At 39.1% G+C, this 11,469-nt stretch overlaps 1 protein-coding gene across 1 annotated transcript in view; it reads right to left on the bottom strand.

Annotated features, from left to right (window-relative positions):
* Positions 1-2,894: 2,894 nt before the first annotated feature.
* TMEM145 (transmembrane protein 145) overlaps positions 2,895-11,469 on the bottom strand; it is a 76,469-nt gene continuing 67,894 nt past the window's right edge. Inside the window, exons 4-15 of the mRNA XM_077259955.1 lie at positions 11,309-11,395; positions 9,833-9,934; positions 9,641-9,725; positions 9,208-9,279; positions 8,429-8,497; positions 8,153-8,233; positions 7,429-7,507; positions 7,147-7,240; positions 5,731-5,903; positions 5,253-5,373; positions 4,926-5,117; positions 2,895-4,585 (exon numbers count right to left, since the gene is read on the bottom strand). Of these exons, the coding sequence (XP_077116070.1) occupies positions 4,349-4,585; positions 4,926-5,117; positions 5,253-5,373; positions 5,731-5,903; positions 7,147-7,240; positions 7,429-7,507; positions 8,153-8,233; positions 8,429-8,497; positions 9,208-9,279; positions 9,641-9,725; positions 9,833-9,934; positions 11,309-11,395 (1,392 nt within the window). The 3' untranslated portion in view covers positions 2,895-4,348. The remainder of the gene's footprint in view (positions 4,586-4,925; positions 5,118-5,252; positions 5,374-5,730; positions 5,904-7,146; positions 7,241-7,428; positions 7,508-8,152; positions 8,234-8,428; positions 8,498-9,207; positions 9,280-9,640; positions 9,726-9,832; positions 9,935-11,308; positions 11,396-11,469) is intronic.

Below are 11,469 nucleotides of genomic sequence, written 5' to 3'. Positions count from 1 at the left end.
ACAAGTTATCATTCCAGCAGCAAACGATGGGGCAAAGAGGACCTGTCACAGATAATATATGTAATAAAGTCAGAAACCTTTTAGATAGAGCTCATTTTATATTATCCATTCAATAAAGTCAAGTGATGTCATTTATGCATTTTTTTTTTACGTTATGTCCAAAGTTTCAATAATTCTGTATAGCTGCCACCTTGAACGGCCAAAACATGTGTTTGTTTTTTTCTGAAGACTAAAAGTGACAGGGAAAGATGATCTTCGCTGGTAACTAGGCAGGGTCATGTTTTAGTGTTTTTTTCATTGCCCATGCATTGGCTAGCATGCCATCTATACAATTATCCCAAGAAGTTCACTTAGTGTTACTTATATATACAGATTGTGCATTGACAACTAGACCAACTGTAACCCTGCAGTAAAAATGTAATATAATCTCGTTGCTTTTGGCTGTTTTGTTTCATTATAAAAATAAGCAAAAAAAATCGGACATTATGCATGGGGAACGGCTAGAATTCATGCCTCAGAATACTTTGTAACAGAGTAATAACACCCCCAGTGCTATGTCAATATCTTATATGTGCTCTATAAACTGCTATTCATTATACACCTGATATCCTTACTACATCCACCCATTTGTACATCTGGAGAAAAAAAAACAGTCTATCGAAAAACATTCAATATTGAAATATTCAATGAGCTAACCATAGTTGAATAAAATTGCAATAAAGGACAAAAAATAAAAGAATAATCGAGAAAAGGCAACAACTCTAAAAGGAATTAACCAAGTGTGAATTCAGATATGGAAACCAAAGATAGATTGAAGTCAATATACGCAAAGTATCTTACCGAACATGGAGAGGTTAAAAACACACCGGATAGGAACTGAATGGGAAAGAATACAAAACTGGACTGAAGGAATGTAGAGATACAAAAAAGATTGGAATATCTACAGAGAAAATGAAGGGAAAAAATTACTGGACAAAAACTGACTGGGAGAGAAGGCAAAACTAAGGTGACAACAAGTGGAGAGATACAAGAAATGAAAGTTGGAATGGAAAGATAAAGACCATTGTAGAAGAGCAGATTGGGAAAGAATACAAGACAGAAGAAATGAAGAGTTGCAAGAAATAATAAGACACACAGAGATAAGGAGGCGTGTAGACAAACAGAATAGGACATAATAAAAAAAAATAATGAAACAACTGCTGATGCAGGAATAAAAAATGGAAAGCATACAAGATAACAGAAGGAAGACAGAACAGTCAGACAGTCATTGAAAACCGGAGAATGAAGAGATATTGGAAATATCACATGAAATGAAAAAAAAAATACAGTCTAGCAAAAACATCCAATATTGAAATATGCAATGAGCTAACCATAGTTGAATATAATAGCAATAAAGAGCAAAAATAGAAGCAGAATAAAGAAAAGGTAACAACTTTCATACTAATTACGTGTAAATTAAGATATGGAAACCAAAGGTAGTTTGACACACACAAAGTAGCTGACCTAAAATGGAGGGGTTGAAAACAATGGATAAAATTGAGAAAGAATACAAAATAAATGTAGATATACAAATAAAAGATCTATAGAAAGAATGGTGAAAAATAATACTGGACAAAAAAACTACCTGGTAAAGAAGGCAAAACTAAACAAACAGAGAGATCCAAGAAAATAAATTAGGAATGGAAAGATAAAGAATATCGGAGAAGAGCAAGAATACAAGACTGAAAACAGAAGGAATGAAGAGTTTATAAGAAATAGAATAGGACATGACAACAAAAATGAACGAAACAACTGCGGATGCAGGAACATAAAATGGAAAGTATACAAGATAACAGAAGGAAGACAGAACAATAGTCAGAAAAAACTTGAGAATGAAGAGATGTTGGAAATGACACATGAAATGAAGAGAAGTGGAACTAGAACTAGAAAAATAGATGAGCATGGAGCAAAAAAAAGTCTAGCAAAAACATTGAATATTGAAATATACAAAGCATTAACCATAGTTGTATAATATTGCAATAATAAAAGCAGAATAAAGAAAAGGTAAAAACTAGTAAACTGATTACATGTGAATTCAGATATGGAAACCAAAGGTAGTTTGATATCAACATACACAAAGTAGTTGACCTAAAATGAAGAGGTTAAAAATACTGCATAGGAAAAGAATGGGAAAGAATATAAAATTGGACAGAAGAAATGTAGAGATATAAATATAAGATACAAACATTTATAGACAGCATGAAGAAAAAAAAATACTGGACAAAAATAGTAAAGAAGGTAAAACTGAAGATAGAACGAATGGAGAGATGCAAGAAACAAAAGTAGGAATGGAAAGAAAGAACTTCGTAGAAGAACAGATTGGGAAACAATGCAAGACTGAAGACAGAAGGAATGAAGAGTTGAAAGAAATGCACAGAATGTAATAGATAAGGAGGATTGTAAGGGTACTGTCACACTCTGCAACTTTCCAACGATCACGACCAGCGATACGACCTGGCCGTGATCGTTGGAAAGTCGTTGTGTGGTCGCTGGGGAGCTGTCACACAGACCGCTCTCCAGCGACCAACGATGCCGAGGTCCCGGGTAACCAGGGTAAACATCGGGTTACTAAGCGCAGGGCCGCGCTTAGTAACCCGATGTTTACCCTGGTTACCAGCGTAAAAGTAAAAAAAACAAACAGTACATACTCACATTCCGGTGTCCTTCAGGTCCCTTGCCGTCTGCTTCCCGCTCTGACTGAGTGCCGCCGTAAAGTGAAAGCAGATCACAGCGGTGACGTCACCGCTGTGATCTGCTCTTACTTTCCGGCCGGGAGTCAGTCAGAGCGGGAAGCAGACGGCAAGGGACCTGAAGGACACCGGAATGTGAGTATGTACGTTTTTTTTTTTTTTACTTTTACGCTGGTAACCACGGTAAACATCGGGTTACTAAGCGCGGCCCTGCGCTTAGTAACCCGATGTTTACCCTGGTTACAAGCGAACGCATCGCTGGATCGCTGTCACACACACCGATCCAGCGATGACAGCGGGTGATCCAGCGACGAAAGAAAGTTCCAAACGATCTGCTACGACGTACGATTCTCTGCAGGGTCCCTGATCGCTGCTGCGTGTCAGACACTGCGATATCGTATGGATATCGCTGGAACGTCACGGATCTTACCGTCGTAGCGACAAAAGTGCCACTGTGTGACAGTACCCTTAGACAAACAGAATAAGGCATGGTGAAAAAATGAAAGAAACAACTGTTGATACAGAAACAAAATGGACAGTATACAAGATAACAGAAGGATGACAAAGAGAAGACAAAAAGTCACAGAAAACCAGAGAATAAAGAGATATTGGAAATGATACATGAAATGAAGAGAATCGGAAATAAAACTAAAAAAAAATAGATGAGCATTGAGATAAAAAAAGATGAAACCACCAAACCACAGACTGGAATAAAGAGGCTTTAATAGACAAACGCGAAAACAAATTCTACAAAAGGCATCGAGGGAAATGGAAATATAGATAGACAAAAAGTGGTTATTAAAAAAATAAATGAACTGCAATAGACAGTTTAAGCTCGTTATAAGCTAATGGAATGAAAAGACGGAGAAATCCAGAAAGATGGTCTAGACAGAGAAGTCGTAAATCAGTTTTGAAGTGATGGCTGCGTTAGGATGGAACGAGGATGTTGGTGCCATGATGTTTCGAAAGAAAAATTGTGGAATCTACCTAGGGATCCACTGATGATCTAGAAGACAACTGAACAATGGAATGTACACAGAACGAATGCAAACAACCAGGAAACCACACAGACACTCATAAAAATGAGAATTTCAAGACTACAGACAATAATAAGATGTGAGAGAATCAGAAAACTGCACGCGATAACACAGAGAATGACAGTTGGCAAAAAGCTATAATGTGAGGGCATTAAATGGAAGAATATGGAAACTAAAAACTAGAAACACAAAATAAATTCAATGAAAAATGAATAAAAAATATTATAGACGGGATTCCGGAAATCTAAAACACTGTTCATGTGAGAATCGATAGCCGAGGCAGAGGCACATATCAACATACGTAGGCACATAACTATTTTTTTGTCCTGTATATCTATGTACATGCACACACCAACATACATAACGAAGTATGAAAATATATACACATGGATATGTCATTAGAAACACATTTATACACACTCGGATAAACTAACGAGTTGAGCACGCACTCACACACTTTCATCCTATGGTTCCTGGCTCAGGAAATCATTCCTATGAATCTACGTTTTACGGCTCAGTAAGTTCGCTATGGGCCATCTTGACTCGGACTAGGACTGCAGGTTCTCTTTCCAGTGATGGCGTCTATATTGGCTGAGGGCCCGCTGAGCGTATACTAAAGTATTCAGGGAATCCATTCTGATGATGAATTTGAGGGGCGTGAAGCTGTTGGAGTCCCCCAAGTTGTGTCTCTCCGACTGGCACTTTCTGGTTTCCAGGAGCTCCATTTAGTGACGGAGGGGTGATAACGTGATGAGGATCTGACGTCAACTGGGAATAGCATTGACCCAGGGTCACTGGATACTGAATCGGTTTATTGATCTGAGCGGGCAGAGCAAGAAAAAGTATCTGTCAATATGTCATGCTCATACCTAGCATCTCCAAACAAACCCGTAATATGATGCAGGATAATTAACCAATAAAAAATATATATGGTATACTTGAAAATTCACCTAAAACGACAGCCTCTGGTATAAGTAGGACTGTTGCTATTCACTGGGAGATATCGGACAACAATATGGACTGGATAATCGACATATATTAGGAAGTGGAAGAATGCCTAATTAATTTACAGCAAATTGGAAAATTGATAGTGTTCTGTAAAAAATATAAACCTAATCCCAGACCATGATGTAAACGAATGTAAGATCCTATTGCTCACCGCTCCGGCGTTGCCGTTGCTGCTTGGAATAGAGAATAGCTCTGTGACATTTGGAACAGAGTCACTGATGAAGGTGACATTTCCATACACATGATGGGGGAACTTCTCTGTGCTCTGCTCCATGATGCCAATCTGCGAGGTGCGTACGTGGTATGGGAAGTTTTTATTGGCTGCAGACGGCCTCGTGATTATCTAAACATAGGAAACGGAATGTGATAAATTCATAACAGAACAAGTAGGAAGAACAGAGAATATGTTAACTATTGTTAAAAAAAAGTCCTTTTATTGCGTAAAAGTAGAATGACATCTGTGAGAACGATTACTCACCAGGAAAACAGCATGTGCATACAGGTGTATTCCCAGCTGGATTCCATTCACAATCTTTTCACGAGCCCATTTAGGGATTCCAAAATTAGCAATCAGAGCCATGACTGGTACCGCGAAGAACCTGAGAAGAGAGGCACGCAAGGCGTTCAAACATATACAGACATTTTGGAACCCAGCTTGCCTATTGTTGTTATAACAGGACCCGAAAGTGAAGAATCATATGACTTTTCTAGTAACATATAGCCCTCGCGCTATCCTTCCTACTCTGTCCGAGGCTCCTCACTCTACAATGAGTTCAGTTCTCCTGATTTACGTTTGTCCATTGGTAAACGCTATAAGATAATTTAATATATAAACCTGAATTTCCAAAGGATTTAGTAAGTCATGCTAATTAGAGCTGTATTTCGCCCACATAAGGAGGACAAACTCTTGCAACAGATCTACAGGTCCAACCACGGCAGAGGCTGCAGGTACCTACCAGAGTGTATAGGCTGCAAAGAAGGGGACGTAAAAAGCCTGCTTCTCAGGGAAATGCTTTAGTGTCACCAAGACAGCATAACAGAACCATATGTAGGCCAGAAACTGGAGGGCAATGTTCCCATAACCTGCCGGAGACTCATACGTGTACAGGACCTGAGCCGGATCAAAAAACTGTGAAGACAAAGAGGTCCAATATATTATTGCAACCGTATGTAGCAATGCCATGGTCCAATATATGTATGTGTGGAGAAATGCTGGAAAAGAAATCTAAATCATCAATATTTGGGGACCGCCCCTCGCCTCCATCACTTCTTCTCGGTACTTGAACACCATTTTTGAAGAAAGTCGGAAGGAGGTTGTTCCAAACATCTTGGAGAACTGACCCCAGATCTTCTGTGTATGAGGCTTGTACAGATCCATAATGTGATCCCAGACAGACTGGATGATGTGAGATCAGGGTTCGTGGGGGCCGGACCATCACTTCCAGGACTACTTGTTCTTCTTCATGACATTGGCTGGATGTTTGGAGTCATTGTTCTCCAGTAGAATAAATTTGGAGCCAATCAGATGCCTCCCTGATGGTATTACATGATGGATAAGTGTCTGCCAGGATTTCTCAGCATTGGGGACACCATTAATCCTGACCAAATCCTCCCACCACAAATTGGCTGAAATGCAGCCCCATACTTGCAGGAGCCTCCACCATGCTCCACTGTTCCTGTAGACCCTTGTTTTTGTTCCACCATTCAGCGAAAAACTGCCTTATGTTACTGCCAAATATTTCACATTTTGACTCATCAGTCCTGAGCACCTGCTGCCATTTTTCTGCACCCCAGTTCCTAAGCTTTAGTGCATAGTCAAGTTGCTTGGCCTTCTTACCATGTTGAAAGTTTGGACTTTCACTGCAATTTTTCCATTTCTGGCCAACCTTCTCAGTAGATGGGTGTAGCTGGATCCTACTACTGTAGTTGCTGCCAGTACAGAACTGATGGCACTGCTGGACATCTTCCAATTTCAAAGAGAAGTAATCATGGTGTCTTTCATCAACTGCACTACATTTCCTTGACCACCCGCTTTGTCTACAGTCCTCGTTCCTGCCCGTTTCTTTGTGTTTTCTTATTTTCAAAAGAGTTTTAACAGCTGATCTTGAAACTTCAATATGCAGTGAAAACTTTTCCTGGAACATACCTTGCCGATGATGCAGTATAACTACCTGAGTCTTGTTGCTGCGCTCAGTCTTGCCATGAACTGTGACGTGAAAGTGTCTTCCACAACCTCACCATCGATGATGTCGCAGCAGGCAACTAATCCATATAGGTATGAGTTCAGAGGCAGCCAAAGACTACTGTTGATCCTGTTGGACCAGGGTCCTGTCCATCTGTAACATATACTGTATATATTCGGCGTCTATTACCTGTGCTTCGTGTATGAACAGCACCGTGTGAGTCACCGTGTATAGCGTCATGTAGACAGACAGCTTGATGGACCCCAGATGACTTATCCGTCCTCTGCAACAACACGAAAAAATATTATTTTTTTTACTATTTTTTCATTTCTGAGTCGTTTTCACGGCTGTGGCAGGGAGTTGCCGACGTGTCCGCATTTTATTTTGTATTAGCCACTGCAGGGGGATTGCTAACTAACCACAAGGGAGTGCATGATGTGGGATTTCCCACGTTCCTGAGATCCTCCTCACCTTGTCACTGTGAAGCCTTTCCCCAGCAGAATCAGCATTAGCAAAAAGATGAGGAAACTGGCGGAAAACAGCAGCTTGGCTGCAACAGAGAAACGCAACTGAGTCCATCCGCGTAGACCTTACATAAGACCTTAAGTCTAACCTTAAGGTATTAAAAATGATATGTCACCTTAAAATTATATAAAGGTCACTTACTGGTCATTAAAAAGGTGAAAACCGTATTGTGATATCTCATTCCTATGCCGAGATATAACAGTTTGAATTTACAGGCCCAAAACCTGTGGCTGCACTACTGAGACATGCTGATGTTATTTTGTATCAGTGCAAAGGTCTTCACATACACTTCCATAACTGATAGTTTGTAAATATTGATGTATTTTATTTTCTCCATGGCAATATTGTATGTTGTATACAGGTTGATATCTGATACCTCTCAGTAGTGCAGCCTCAGGCTTCAGGGCCTTTAACTTCAATCGACCATATCTCAACTTAGAAAAAAGATATTGGGAAACGGTTTTCACATTTTCGATGTATGTTAACAGACCTTTTATACCGATTACATACTGTTATTGTTGGTGAGAGTCTCTAAAATTAGGACCATTTATATAATAGCATCTATAAGTTTGCCATAAATGTGTCATTTAAAGGGATCTGCCCAATGATACAATGCTGTTATACATTGTCTTCAGCAAAACATTAGAAGTAAAAAAAACACCATACGAACCTAATACTTTAATACTGGGGCTGCCCACTCCATCCTGTGCATATTGCCCCCAGTATATACAGAAGAAGACCAGGCTGAGCACTAGGAGGAAAACATGACGTTAGCAATATAATGCTACTACATAGCGTAGACAGACTTACCTTGAGACGATCTTACAATCTATAGTTATATATGATAAGTAAGTACACCTATAACATCAGGAGGCATATAGGATACAACTACAATTGTGATAGATGTCACCATGAAGAGCGGGTCTGAAGAAGATGCTTAACTCACCTTCTACTCCAGCCGCGGCCATAAACATCTTGTATGTGGTGTGCAGAAGCTGCCGTCCTCTTAGTATATCTGGAGGGACAGAAGGATCTCAATGGGTTGACTTTTTTTTAAGTAAATGTATTTAATTCGGGCTAGAAATCATTTTTGCAATCGGGTTTCATTGAAAATTTTGCACCGTTCGCCTTCTACAGCCTCCGCATTGCCTTGTCAATTGCTGGCTGTAGAATGAGTTAACTGAGGATCCATCAGTGAGCTCATTTTGATGGTCCAATGGGAAAGTTTACAACTGTCTTATTTTTTATGATCACAGACCACATAAAAGTTGAATATGCACTTTAAGAGCCCGTAAAAGCCAAACGGTGCAAAATATGGGATACATTTTTAATCAAACTCAATTGCAAAAGTGATTTTTTTTTTTAGCCAAATAAAAGCATTTAAATAAAAAAGTGGTCCCAAAATGGGGACAATCCCTTTATTCCACGATCACAGCAGCTGAAATAGATGCCTAAATCAACACCACCATTTTTTTGCTGCATGACGCTCACTGCGCTTTACGGTATAAATAAACTGCTAGTAGTACACACTTTGGCCAGCAGGTGGCGATGCTTTTGTATTTTTAGCAGGTTGTAACTGGGATCACAAGTGTTAAAAAAACGTCTTTTTGGGGTCTTTTCACGTAATGTTTGAGCCTTAAATTTGCAGTTATAGTAAGAAGGGGGATGATTTAGCATTTAGGCATCTACCCTTTAAATCCGCAATGCAGCATACAATATACTTACAGCCAAAATAACAGGACAGGACAAGGATGAGAGTGAAGATCAGAAGGAAGGTGATATCAGTCTCCAAGATCCCTGTATAAAATGATCAATGACATTATTATTATCTACAAACTGTTGTAGTAACCCCCAGCTTACAAAATGACGGTCCTTACATATATACTGTGCCAATATCGGGCACTTTTTATTGCAAATTCAAGTTCTGTACTTTTCATAGCATCCGACTGAAAAGGACATTCGAGTGTAGTGCACTGTCATGACACTCAGCCAATCAGATTCACTGGGCGTGTCCTCAGTAAGAGCTGATTGGCTGAGCAGAGGAACTCTCAATGCTCCACCCAGAAGTCCTTTTCAGTTGAATGCCACCGATAGATATATAGGATCTGCACCAAATCAGCTCCATTTCAACATTACAAAAAAAAAATTGTGAACTGACCAAATTCATCCGCCGAGAAATGTCTGGTCCAAAACGATTTGCCATTTGTAAGCGTCATCTCGTATTCTAACTGCAGACCATCGCCCTATAGAGAGTGACAGACGTCATATATTATGATATACTCGAAACTTAAAAAGGTCAGATCTAAAAAGTTGACCCATAACTTTGCCCCTAAACCCTGGCTCATCTTACCCCACACTTGCTCAACGCTATGTACCACCATCGCTCGCGGACCGATCGGAAGCTTCTCCCACTGTTGCAGCTCAGGTAGCTCTGTCCGGCTTCCTTTATCACCTGTGGGCACAGTGTTGAAGATCAGAAAAAGTTTTATACATATATATATATATATATATATATATATATATATATATATATATACTGTGTGTATATATATAGAAACGTGGAACAAAAATGTAAACAAAACATTAAAAAAAATATATATATATATAGTAAAAAATACAATATATATATATATATATATTTATATATATATATATATATATATATATATATATAAAAACTTGGAACAAAAATGTAAAAAAAATACATAAAAATATATATATATTGTAAAAACTACAATATATATTGTATTTTTTACAATATATATATATTTTTATGTATTTTTTTACATTTTTGTTCCAAGTTTATATATATATATATATGTTGTATTTTTTACTATATATATATATTTTTTTATGTTTTGTTTACATTTTTGTTCCATGTTTCTATATATTTTATAAACTTTTTTGTACTAATTTTTTACATTTTAGTTCCACTAGGGAACTTGAAATGTAATGTATGTTGGCGCAATAGAAATAAAAATTATTTTTATTGTTGCTTGAACCTGTGATTGTTTCATCGCTTGCTTTAGGTACTGCAATATGACTATATTATAATATATAGGTCACATATAGAAGAAATGGCAATGAAGGTCAGCCACAGTTCAGGCTTCACAGGAGGACAAAAATGGCAGCCATGGGGAGTCTTAAGGGGCCCCTGGATGCCCTGACAAGCCATGGGACCCCTGAGATTGATCATGGTATTTAAAAGGATATACTGCAGCGATCGGAGCAAACTCCAGTCACTGCAGTTGCATGAGGATGCCGGCTGTGTAACACAGCTCCTGAGCCTCCTCCACACAGAGAGACCCTTTAATATTACATCATGTGTTTGGGAGGGAGTTACTCACCATACAAAACAAAAGTTCTCCAACTTTCTAATACACTTTCTGCTTCAATTCCTCACCATTTGTAAGAGATGGCTACAGTTGTATTCAGTCTAGACAATGCTCTGTGAGCTAAATAAACAAGTCTTCCTGGTAGTTTGCTAGGGTCTAAGGGGTAATGTTTCATTCTCCTTGAGGAGATTGACATGCCCAGTCTGGCATGTCAGGGTGAGGAAACTTCTAAGCCATGCATGCTCCTCTGGTAGTTTGCTACAATTAGTCTGGAGACCAATCTGTTTAGCTCACAGAGCATTGTCTAAACTGGATACAATTGAAGGAAGCACAAATCTTGAAAGTAGTCCAAAACTATAAATCTAGGAACCCCCTATGCATAAAGTAGAAAAAAGACAAAGACGTTTGGGAGAACTTCCACCAGGTCTTCCCTAGTGAATTTAGGTGGAGAACACCAGGAGATGTAGAGAAGAATAGCGCGTGGAGCTCACCTGACAGCCGGACCAGACGTACTGTGTGGTCAGGTTGATGACTTGGTTGTTCTCCGGTCGGATGACAGACTCCTTCATCAGACAGTCCTGAGAGAGAGAGGAGCCATCATCACTACAACATGCAACCAGCAGATACACCCCGAGACACATCCCGGCTCCAA

This window comes from Ranitomeya variabilis, chromosome 4 (assembly GCF_051348905.1).
Source record: "Ranitomeya variabilis isolate aRanVar5 chromosome 4, aRanVar5.hap1, whole genome shotgun sequence".
Taxonomy (NCBI): Eukaryota; Metazoa; Chordata; class Amphibia; order Anura; family Dendrobatidae; genus Ranitomeya; species Ranitomeya variabilis.
The sequence above is the reverse complement of the archived record's forward strand: the minus strand, read 5'-3'. Positions and strand labels throughout refer to the sequence as shown.